This window comes from Lepisma saccharinum, chromosome 8, assembly GCF_977018435.1.
Source record: "Lepisma saccharinum chromosome 8, izLepSacc3.1, whole genome shotgun sequence".
Lineage (NCBI taxonomy): Eukaryota > Metazoa > Arthropoda > Insecta > Zygentoma > Lepismatidae > Lepisma > Lepisma saccharinum.
This window is the reverse complement of record NC_139236.1, coordinates 57,808,510-57,821,073: the sequence shown is the minus strand read 5'-3', so window position 1 is coordinate 57,821,073 and position 12,564 is coordinate 57,808,510. Positions and strand designations below refer to the sequence as shown.

Sequence of the window (12,564 nt, the reverse complement as noted above, 5' to 3'; positions counted from 1 at the left end):
GTGCGGGGGCAAAAGTGGCACTATATGTACCACATGACAAATGGTTATATTCCAGTACAAGCCTCTTTTAACATCCTACTGATCCTGTGTTCTTCATTATTATTATTATTATTATTTTATTTACTCCACTGCCTCCACATGTAAGTACTAGTGTTTTAATATCCAAGCAGACTTTAATGTAATTCCGGAATACAACCATTCAACATGGCAAGGTGAATAATAATATTTTTCTATTTGTATATGCATTCAGAGTGGCCATTCTATGATCATGATAAAATTCAAGTATAATTCCAGGTTTTCAAGGCGAACACTCCAAAAATTCAAGGGCACAAGAAGATGTTTTCTCTATTTCAACCTTATGTATCATCACCTCTCACCACCTACACACAAATGGATTAACAATATAAAAGGTCTGTGCGATTCTAAAGAATCCAAATTCAATTCAATCAAACGGTATATATATTTAAAATATTTAATTTAAAGTGTGGAATTTACATTTGCCATTTCACATACTGGGACTTGAAATACAACAAACACAAGTCACAAATGTAATGGGATATATTAATCTACGAAAAATTGTTACTTCTATAAGAATTTCAAACTCAAATTTAACTAATCAGCTTCAAGATTTCTTATCCTGCAATAATTTTCCATCTGTCAGATAGATTATTCTGTAAAGGGCACTAACAAAGTAAACGAATTGAGAGAATTCTGTTTTATTTTCCAAGCAGCTTTCTTTTCCTTCCTTGAGAAAAATAAAAGCTAAACTGTGAACAACTTGCCAGGGCATTATTAAGCATGTATAAATTTCACGGGATTTGGATTTTAAGAAGTTCAAATTTTTAACGTCTACGGAGAAAAATTCACACAGAATTCAATAATTGGAGCCAATCATTCATGTATAATTAACGGAATTCCCTGGAATTATTTTTTTCTAAACATGCTAAATATGCTTCTGATATGTAGGTATATTTCATTCAAATTCTCCAATATAGTGTTTATCAAATATAATCAAGTATATTTTAATTTCTGCTGTGTGTACTACTTCAGGCATGAAAAATGAAGATACATTGAGGAAGATTTCAGATTGAAGTTGCAAGCGACACCAGCAAAAACTGAATACACAGGAATAAACATATTCTCCTCCAGTCTGTAAAGCAATCATTGCTCATGCACTACTAACAGACCAAGTTGACATGATGAATGCTATTGAGAAAAAGTTCCAGTCCAAGCGACACACAAGCAATAAATGGTATGTACAGCTTGCATGTCAATTTGGTATGAAAGGTTGCATCCATTTCTAAAGGTTCATTTCCAAGTGACACGTGTCACTTGTTACTTTGGTCTGAAAGATTCCCAAGAACAAATATAAAAGAAAGAAAGAGAGAGGGGGAAGGAGGGAGGAAGAGAGAAATAGAGACAAAATGTACTGGCATTACCTGGTGATGAGTTAAGAAGGCTTGTTATTGTCGGTGATGAACCCCGTTGAGATGTAATCGCTGAATGTAATATAGAAGATGCCTAGAATGGAATGAGAAATACATATTAGGAATAGACTGATATAATTTTTAACTAACACCGATAAAATACTGATGTAAAATTTAGCAATACTCCAATAAAATTGCAAACATTCACTGAAATCCCTGAATAATTTATGCACATGACTGCTACGAGTTTTACTACGAGAAAAAAATTAAACATTTACTTTACAGAACTACAACATATGTATTGTGAGTTTACATTCACAAAAATAATAACAAAATGGAAGAATTCTTGAGTATGCTACCAGCTATTTACAGATATATAAGATTGGCAAAATTATGGGTAATTTTACCAATAAACCAATGCTCTGATACGCCTATATAGGTTGACATCGATGCAGAACTGATTAATGTGCCCCATCCCTAAAAATATGTATAATGTGAAATTATCAGAATAAGAAGCTCATTTTTTCACAAAAAATAAGGACAGAACTGCACATTTTGGAAACACTCATCTTGTTAAAATGGCGAAAATAATAATATTCCCAATAAATCAAAGAATGGATCAAATTTTTGCATGTTTTCAATCCACCCCTTTCAGTTTACTTTATAAATTTAAAAAATACTATTATAACATAAGGAGATTATGTAGAAATTCTGTATGAAAATGTTCAAGAAATCACAAAATAGGCCATAGCAGAATAAATGTGACATCATTTGCACTATAAAATTACGATGAGCCTCTAGTGTTGACACACAAATAAATTTGAATTCAATCGTGGCACAGTGAACCTTGAAAAGTACCGCAATTCCAATTGAGCACACTATGCCCATACATGAATAATATACAGGTGTATGTATGTAAATCCTAGTTACACTGGTAGCCGAGCATTTCATGTATGATGACCTCATCTGCAAAATTTTTACTTTGAAGTCCAAGTTTTACCTCTTTCATCTCATCATCATGATTAAGCTAAATAGGATCACAAGCAAGATGAAATAAAAAATCAATCCGAATTTTACATTTAACTGATATATATATTTTACTTCAGCAGTTCAAAGGGAGCAAAATGTTATGAATTCTTACACCTTGTAAGTTTTTTAGCCACAGTCCAATAAAAAAATATAAATCATGATTCCACTGTGTATGTTGAATCTTGATCCAGTAGCAGCAATCATGAATGATCTTTATGCTGCTATGACCACACAGTTTACAGTGAAACCCCGATCTTACGTTCCTTGGCTTTAAATTCCCACACTGGTCCCCAAAACCACGTAAAACTGAGGTTCTACTGTATATCCGAAACTATGGGAACAGATACATTACAGTGACATACATAGGCACAATGTACTATTGAATGTTGTGACAATTTACATGTGTGATACGTATATGTGCACCAACAAGCATTAAAAATTTATTTAGAGCAGCTCAAACTGGAAATGGACCCCCCCTTTTTTTACAAACAAATTGAGCACTATGTCATGCTAAACAATTTATTTTATAAGTCATTAGAAGACAAACAAGAACTTGCATGATCTGCTGACATGGCTGCAAGTTGTGCTTCACACACTTCTGTCCAATATTATGATTGAAGTAGAAAAGAGTATTTTTGTGTATTCCAAAACCTCCAACATAAACTTTGATACACAGTTGTTCAGCGCAATTAGACTGTTTTGTGCATTGTGGATAAGGATTTCCATCGCAATTTACACATGCTCTTATGGAGCATTGGCTCTTTTCACAACTTATTTCTGCCAGACTGGTTCACCTTGCTTGAAGAAGAAAATAATTAGTGGCATTTGATGTGTATGTGTACTGTAGTGTGTGTAGACTGTGGATGACTTCAAATGGCAACTGACATACCTGTGACGAGGCATTCTGAGATGGTGACTGAAGTAAACTTGTAAGGAGAGGTGACGTCGGTGTTGGTGCTGGCTTAGGCTCTACTTGCCCTTCCATTGATTCATCCCCTACGATCTGTAAGCAAAAATTAAGAGCTTATCATACTAAGCACAAATGTTTGGTAGAACAAATCAGCTACAATAAGTATGCTTTTAATTATTACACTTAAGGCGAAGAGGGACAATTACGCACCAGTTGTGCATTTATTTCAATATCGTTGGATTGGGCACTGCTATTTAAAAAAGGGATTTGTATGCAAGAGAGTACGAATTTCTCTCCATGTTGCAAGTCGAAACGGTTTTTCAAGTTGAATAGTAAGCTAGACACGATGTTTGAAAACTATGATTAATAAGTATTTACAGAATCCCATGTGTTCCTTATGGGAAATCAAATTCAACTTCAAGTTACGGCTAATCAAATGGGAGTTTCGACTTTTCCTTCTACTATGACATAGTTCAATGTGTTATTTTCCGTCTGCATACTTTTCTATGTCATTGGATGTTTGATATTCCCGAGAGAACGAATAAAATAATGGTCCCATAACCTAATGCATTTCTCTTTGCCTCCTACGGCCATCCTGGCAGTGTTGCCAAACCTGAGGTGAGTAAAAGAGCTAAATTTCACCATTAATAGAGCTAAAGATGACTTCCAATGAGCTATATTAATAAAGGCTGCATAAAGTGCCTCCTAGGGTAATTTTAGGAGTCAGAGGGGTGGGGGTGCTGCTATTACCGTCAGCTTTAAAGTGATGGCAATTTATTCTTAGTTTTCACCGCCTCCATTTGGCAGCATCACCCATCTCAATAATCCTATGATGCTCATATGAAATCGAAAATAAAGGATTCCCAGATAACAATATTGTCATCTTTACCTTATGCACGGCGCAATATAAAAAAAATAGCTGGGGAGGTACGAGGGGGTGGGTGATGCAGTGTATATGAATATCACGTCACGTGCAAAATGTGCACTCTTGGCAAAAGTTGGTCTTTATGGGCCGGAGCCAGTGGTGGCATCATGGTGGGACAGAGGGCAGGTGCCACAGTTCACAGCCAAACGAGTGCACGAAAGAGCCAGATCTGGCTCCAAAAGCACGAAGTTGGCAACAGTGATCGGCAATGCCCCAGCAAGAAAAACTGAGAGGAAATTGTCCCTCTGCCCCTTAAAACACTTTTTTTTATCTTCCTTTCACAATCACAAACCTTGTTTTTGTTAGCTATGCAAAGGTCACACTGAAGTATTAACATCCTTTGAGTGGCTGCATAAAGCCTTACTTGATCTTTCTTTTCTTCTCCCATGTCTCACAAATATTTGGCAAGTGGCATATAATCATAACGAAAATGAAGATTCAACTTACATCTACATTTAGAGGCTCACTCAGTGGACTGTCTACTGCACTTTCTGCTTCACTGCTTGGTTCTGACTGACTGCTGTTACGTCTATTTGCATTTCGGTTCACCTTCTTCCTAGCACTCAAGGAAAGTACTGCAAAATACAAGGTAAATTATAATCATGTATGTACATGAACAATGTAATATTTATTATGTCTTCAAGACACCATAACTAATGTACCAGTACATAAAGTATAGTTCAAACTTAATCAATGATAACAGCAGGTAATTTATCATGTAGTGTGATTGTTCTGGGAATTATGCACAATGCAAAGTTGTTCATTAATCCTATGCTAAAATTGGGCAGCATAATTGAATTTCAGCTTCTTTAATCCCTCTAGCTGGAACAATGTATGCAAGCTAAGTCCAATGTATTGCTAACAGATTACTGCTCTCAGATGCTTTATAAAGATCATCATCATCCTTCACAGTTTCCTGACTCTGGCTGGACCTACTACAGAAATTAAATTACGAACAGTTTAAGTGGTGTGTATGTGCTGACCTTAAGGTTATTGCCATCTCCACCGGTTTACAAGGAGGTTACACAAACACTGCTGCTTCTTGTGTCATTGGGACAGTCGAGCCAAAGAGCAGCACACCATCACAAAATGGCCACCAAGGAACCAACTGGTCCCAGGAGAGATGAACATGGCTAATGAACCTCTTGTGGATCCTGAGAAAGTATTCTTACCACCTCTCCATATAAAATTAGGTCTAATGAAGGTATTTGTCAAGGCCCTGAAGCGGGATGGTGAAGCATTTACTCATCTCAGAAAACTGTTCCCAAGACTTAGCGAAGCCAAGGTGAAAGAAGGGGTTTTTACAGGGCCTCAAATCAGAGACGTTTTGAAGGATCCTACATTTCCTTCTAAGCTGAGTGATATGGAACGTGAGGCTTGGGAGGCCTTTTGAGACGTGTGCAGTAATTTTCTTGGGAATCATAAGTCACCTAATTACAAAGACATTGTGGGCAGGTTAATTACTTCATTTCGTACCATGGGATGTAATATGTTCCTCAAGTTACATTTCCTGCATTGTCACTTGGACTTCTTCCCTCAACAGTACAGCTTGGGAGAGGTCTCCGATGGACACGGTGAAAGGTTTCACCAACAAATAGCTACCATGGAGAGGCGCTACAGTGGGAAATGGAGTCTGAATATGTTGGCAGACTTCTGTTGGAATGCGACACACGAGACACACTGTACAAATTACAAGAGGAGCAGGAACACCAATTGACATGTAAGTGTTGAACTTTTACTCTTTATGTAGTTGCATCTGCTTGTTTTATATTGAAATTCTGATGATAGCGTGCAAATTTATATGGGGGGAGAATAGCACCTTTGCATGGTCATTGAAACCTGCCCCCACCCACTCCCTCAAAACTGGTACGTCCTGGAGAAAAACGGGTTGCGGATTCGAACTCAGGAGCTCGAAATCTATAACAATCACCTATTTTGGTTCATGGGAGCGACAAAAAGTTTAATTTTGCCAAACAGTGTAATTTTAAAGAAAATGACTAACTGATAACTAAAGAATATTCAACATACTTACAAGTAGCATCTAGCGAACCAGCCTGAAATCACGAAACATAACTATGGGCAAAAATGGTCGTGTGTCTTGTTACACCTCGACTGTTATAAATAGGGCTAGGAAGTTGATGACACATCATCTTTTTTTTTCCTAGGTTTTCAAGAAAATGCTAAACTTGTCTCTTGTAATTTATGACAAATAAAGCTTTCATTTTAAGGGTGGAAATTATTTTGAAGTCATTTTTTGAAATTTTTAGATCTTTTTTAAATAATTTTAAGGTCATTCCACAGGTATTTTTTTGAGATTTTTTAGGTCATCGACTTCCGAGCCCTAGTTATAAAGTTTGTTGAATGTTACATGGCAGACTTTTGTGAATGGTGACAGGCAAATGAAGTAATTGTTTACTGCACAGGGTTGTGATATAATTAAGTAAGAAGGGAACTGAACCATGTTTGTGCTATGAATTTAATGACAACATGCTATTTTAGAAAGTAAGGTAAAGTGCCTTGTAACTTGTTAGTTTTTCTTAGTAACTTGCCCAATTCTGCATCAAATTAACTATATTTTTACTTAAACAAACTGACCAAACCTGGCTTTACAACCCTAAATTCACATTAAGTAGCAACATTTAATCATACTTGCCTTAAACATGCCTAACCTAAACAAAATGCTCCACTTATCTAAAATTAAGAGATTTATCATCCACCCTGTAAGCATACGCTTTGAGAATTATGTGTACCTGGTGTTTTGATCAGCCTTTGAATCTCTTGTTTCTTCTCCTCCCTCTCTTTCAACCATTGAATATGAGCTTCATGCTCTCTCTCCTTCTGCTTCTTTTCTCTGAAATCACGAAGATGTGAAGATATTAGCAAAGATTTAATAGCATGCAAATGTTCTATCATGGCCATAAGGATCATAATTACACAGAAAAAATGGAAACCTGACAGATTCATAAAAGGTGATACTTCACGCCACCACATGTTCACATATTAAAAACAACCAAGACAAGATGAAACATGTAATTTGTTTTGTTGATATTCCAAAATTTCGGATCAACTTCAATCCCTGGAAAATTGGTGGTTAAAAGTGGTTTAAAAAGTATACCATCTTAACCTCATGATCACATTGGTGGAAAGACCAGTCTTTTCTTGCACTACCATGGAATGATACAAGGTTTCAACCATCAGATGGTCTTTTCTTATTCTTTTTCAGAATCTTCGGTTTCTGATGCCACATCGATGTTGTTTACCTTGAGGTCAAAGATGTATTTTATGTGGAGCGTGTGTTCTCTTGAAACGTCACAACGAAAAAAACTGTGTTTTTGTGCTTGTAATAACCGTAGACTACAAGAGAAATAATGATGTATTTTTTGTAGTCAATATCTTTGTACGGCATTATCTTTGTCATTAATGATGTTGGTAGCTTTATTTACAAAAAAAGTTTCCTCAATACATTTATTTCAATAAATGTGTTGATGCTGCTTTATTACTTCACCTCGTTTATTTTAGAAATATAGGTTCAGTTACGTGCCAAAGTAAAAAATATAGTGACTTTTGCACCTTGTCATTATTAATTTTGACCACCACCTTGAGGTATGATTTTCGAACATTTAAAAATAGTGCCAAATCAGATATTTGCACTTTTGCTGTTTGGAGACAGAAAATTTTGAGTTTTTAACTTGTGACAAAAAGGCAAAATTGTCCATTCTATATAAAAAAGAAGAAAAATTTCAAAGTTACCATTATCATGAACATTTTTGCTCTGCCTATGAGGTTTATTCAGAAATGTGAACTGAAATGACAAGTCATAGCGTGACAAGATGAGTAATATAAATAACAAACTGTAGAAGATTTTTTTTCAGAATTTCACTGCTTTCAATATTGCCACTGAATTTCCCGGGTTTGAGTGCTGGTCTGGGCCAAAAAAAAAAAAAAAAGTAAAGTGCTCCCCTGTGCTTAGCACCACGTCATGAAGGCGTATAGGGGGTGAGGGGGTAATGCCCCACACTTTCTTGATCCGGTCGTGAGTGGGGGTGATGTGATCAGCATCACGCCCCTGACCACCTTTACCCCCAAGGGTTTCCCCCAGGTATCCATGTCATTCCGACGCTGGGTGGGCACCTGGGCCGCTTCCAACGTTAGAAAAGTTCGGATTTGAACCGGCCGGGGATCAAACCTGGGACCTTTAGCATGATAGTCAGACGCATTACCGACTGAGCTGGTCTGGGCATGGGTGTTTTTATGACCACCTTATTCGGCTTACAGATAGAGAAGAGTGGGGGTCGGTTTCCTTCCTCAGATTTTTACCTTTCAGGCTTTTAATCCAGTATGCAATTTCATAAAAAAAAAACTTTCAAAACACAGTCAAAATTAGTAGTTTCATGGATTTCTTAGTTCAAGAACATGCAAACATATTACACAACTCATGAAATGAAAGGTGCCCAGCATCCATCCAACCAATTTACAAATATGCCATCAACCAAATTGGTAATCTTAAAACCTTTTTTGTACAATACTTTTGTAACCTTACTTTTCACACAGATTGATTGCTTCCATACAAAAATTGCACTTTACACAATTTTGGCAAATACAAATACAGAATTATGTTAACACTGTTAAGCCTTGTTTTCATGTTAATAAAACATTAAAATGCTGACCAAGGCCTTTTATATAAAAAATATTCATAAAAACAAACATTTCCACCCTCTAACAGGGTCTTCCTCAGACGAATATTCACAATAAATAATAAATTATAAGTATTATTATATTATATTATATTAATTATAATTATAATAAATAATTTATTGTGAATATTCGTCTGAAGAAGACCCTGTTAGAGGGTGGAAATGTTATGTTTTTATGTATATTTTTTATCCTATAAAAGTTTTCCTTGGTCAGCATTTTAATGTTTTATTACAATTATGTTCTTAAAAAAGGAAAATTAGACAATATACAAGGTTTTACAAGTATTGTTAATTTTAATGTATAAATATAAAAGAAAATACTACTTATTCATGGATTTTACTGTAATCCCTTGGTCAATGAACTATGTGAAATTCCACTACTTGAAGTATGTACCCTGGTAACCAACAAAATTTATGGTATAGTAAGTTTCAAAAACCTACCACCAGAGGATGACACAGACACATGGTAAAAAAATGAAAAACAACTCACTCTTCAATCTGCTGGCAAATATCATTGAGTTTATCATCTACTTGACCAGATCTAACCACACAAATCTCGTCCTTTAATTTTAAATATGTTCTCTTTTCTTGCTGGATAAGTTTCTTCAGTTCCTCAACTCGTTCTGTAATGAAGGAACATAAATTATACCTATTACATTTCCTGACAATCTGCCTAACAATTCAACCCAGCACTGACAGACTCAGTAAAAATGTTGCACAATTTACATCAAGATATGTATTACTAGTCAAAAACGAATTCTACAAAAATATTGCACAGAGATGATGCACCAACAAGAACAAAATCTCTGCATAAAATTCATTACAACAATTTACACTCATGTCTTTCCCAACAATTGATATAATTTGCAAATTATATACATTTCCAAGTTTATCCACGGAGTGTAAGGTGTGACCCTTTATGAACACACAAATATCAACCTCATTTCCACACAGTATGCCCTGGACTGTTATAACACCATTAAGCCTTGTTTCCATGATATGAAAAAACTTAATATGCTGACCAAGGCAGAAATTTATTTTATTATAAAACAAACTAAACGTAACGTTTCAACCTTCTAGCAAGGTCTTCTTCAGACTCTGTACCATGTTCATACCCTGGACTGCATTTTGCAGACTAACGAGGCTCTGGCTTCTGGACTCACGGCCCGTATAAGCCTCTTTGGGACTTGTGTCCTGTCCATCCATATTAGTTCGTGCCTGTCCCTTCATTTATTTCATCTTCTCACCCTTCATTCTCATCTATCCAAAAGTAGCACAAACGCAAAGTAAAATAAATCAATCCACTCATTCATCCATGTAGCACATCAGAAATAAATCCTGATGGTGTGCAATGCACTGCCGAAGCATCCTATGAGGCCAGGAGGCTGGGCCTACCCACAGAATTACTCTTTTAAAAGTTGCTTTCACTTGTTTCGAGAAAACATATATAATGCAATGCAAAAGTTCAGAATTTTCATTTATGATAATTACAAAAACATTCTAACCCTGATCAGTACACGAACTTTCCACAGAGTGAGGCACATTTGCTTGGGCCTTTTCTCTTCACATTCTATCGTACGGTTGTATACGCGGGTAGCCTAATCTTACGACTATTGTACGTATGTTTATAATATGCTCAATGAGGCCGGCCTCACGGTGTTACCCACTATGACAAATAGAATATCAGCAACACTGCATATCCTCCAAGGTTGGAAATTTTGTGGTGTACCAGCATTCTATATAAACATTAGTCCGTTTAGGTACAGGGATATTTCTATTCCATTGTACATTCTCCATATTTTGTACGAAACTTGCATTGTCCTTCCTTTCATCGACAGGAGTAAGTAAAATTGAAAATAAAGGAGAACTGTAGTTCCGACTTCGTTTTCTAGTCAGAGTGATGGTGGTCTTGTTGATTCACCCAACACTGTAGCATAAACAGAAAGTCTAAAAAAAATACATTTGTAAAGGAAGTCTTCATATCATGTTATATGAATTAAAATTCTAGCTATGCCTGATATTTGTAAAGTAGTTTTACTTCCTCTGGAAATGGAATAATTTATTTCTATCGTGAATGGGGATTCCCTGGCTTGCTCTCTGCCTGTGAAAATTTGGCTTGCCAATGACACTACAAGGCAGCATGGCTTGCGGGCTTCGCGATGGTAAATCTTTGTTTGTGATTCGTGTTGTGTGCAGCACTCAAATTTGTGCAAGAAAATGCCTGATTGGACTGAACAGCAAGATTTAATTGAGTTCCTCTCTCAAATTCGTTTTCAGAGTGTTCTTTTGAAAACAAGTGTCTTATAAAATAGAGCACACCAAAGCCTAATCTGGCTTTATAGGAGCAAGACGGCAGAAGGTAAGAACATTTTGCACTCAGTGGTACTTGAAGTACAAGTGGCTAACGGGGTACAATGAACGAATGTACTGCTTCCTGTGTACTCCCTCTGTCCCATAATTATTGTCCGGTACACCTTTGTTAGTTGTCTCATAATTGCCCGATATTCAAACTGTGATAATGGTGTATACAGAAGAAGAACATGAAACAAGGGAATGAGTCATACAACTATACTACTCAAGGATCAGTACAAATTGTGCTTTCCATCTGCCTCTTCGTCTGTCATTCCTGTACTACCATTTTGGCATACCGGACTATAATTATGGGACAGAGGGAGTATTTTATTTGGTGGTGAAGATAAGTGGGCAAAGAAAGGTATAGTGACACTGAAGAATTTTACTTGTAAAACTACGAAACATCAGTGGTCCGAAAAGCACATCAGAAACAGTGAAAGTTTTAATTTCTCAGGTAACATACCGAGAATTGAATGTGCTTTGTCTGAAGTTGTTAGTCTGCAAATATGAAAACACAATGAAAAGCACTAAGTTGCTGACCAAGGCAGTTTATTAAGATAAAAACACTTAACAGGTAACATTTCAACCCTGTATCAGGGTCTTCCTCAGAGGAAGAACTAAACTAAAATGATGAAATATACTACACACAGAAAGATTACATACACATAGCAGGGTCACTAGCCACACAACAACAAATCAAGTTGACAGTCCTTATCTAGGAAGATTTCTCCAAAGGAATTAAACATATCACCTCCTGACAGTTGTTGACTAATGGGTCTACTACACTGACAGGTGATTGACAGGTCAAGATTAGCAAGAGTCTAGAACCACCTGCTTACCACTCCCCCACCCCTCCTGCCTTTTTGGTTATGGATGAATACCTCCTCCTCTGGTCTTCTTCTTTTCTCTTCTTTCTTCCTTGTTCATACTTCTTCTTTCTTCATTCCTTTTCTTCATCCTTTCAACTTTCTCTAACACACTCTTCCATTCCTTGTTTATCTTGAGTCCTCCATTCCAATTCATGATGTCCTCTCCTTTCTTTTCTATTTCTTTGGCCTCCTTCCATTTTCTCACTAGTTCTCTCTTCTCTTTTCCTATTCGCCTATCTTAATAAACTGCCTTGGTCAGCAACTTAGTGTTTTTAATATGGAAACAAGGCTTAATTAAATTAGAATGAAAAGGTGTCAACAAAAGAAAAATAGTTGGTCGTTTGGTTCAAGTGGTGTG

The 12,564-nt window shown here is 36.3% G+C and overlaps 1 protein-coding gene across 3 annotated transcripts in view; it reads right to left on the bottom strand.

The window, feature by feature from the left end:
- Positions 1-12,564, bottom strand: part of Brd8 (Bromodomain containing 8) — an 82,245-nt gene that overhangs the window by 43,473 nt on the left and 26,208 nt on the right. For all 3 annotated transcript variants that reach the window (XM_083126695.1, XM_083126696.1, XM_083126697.1), the window contains exons 4-8: positions 9,476-9,608; positions 7,042-7,142; positions 4,739-4,866; positions 3,346-3,459; positions 1,440-1,521 (exon numbers count right to left, since the gene is read on the bottom strand). In XM_083126695.1, coding sequence (XP_082982821.1) covers positions 1,440-1,521; positions 3,346-3,459; positions 4,739-4,866; positions 7,042-7,142; positions 9,476-9,608 — 558 coding nt within the window. The remainder of the gene's footprint in view (positions 1-1,439; positions 1,522-3,345; positions 3,460-4,738; positions 4,867-7,041; positions 7,143-9,475; positions 9,609-12,564) is intronic.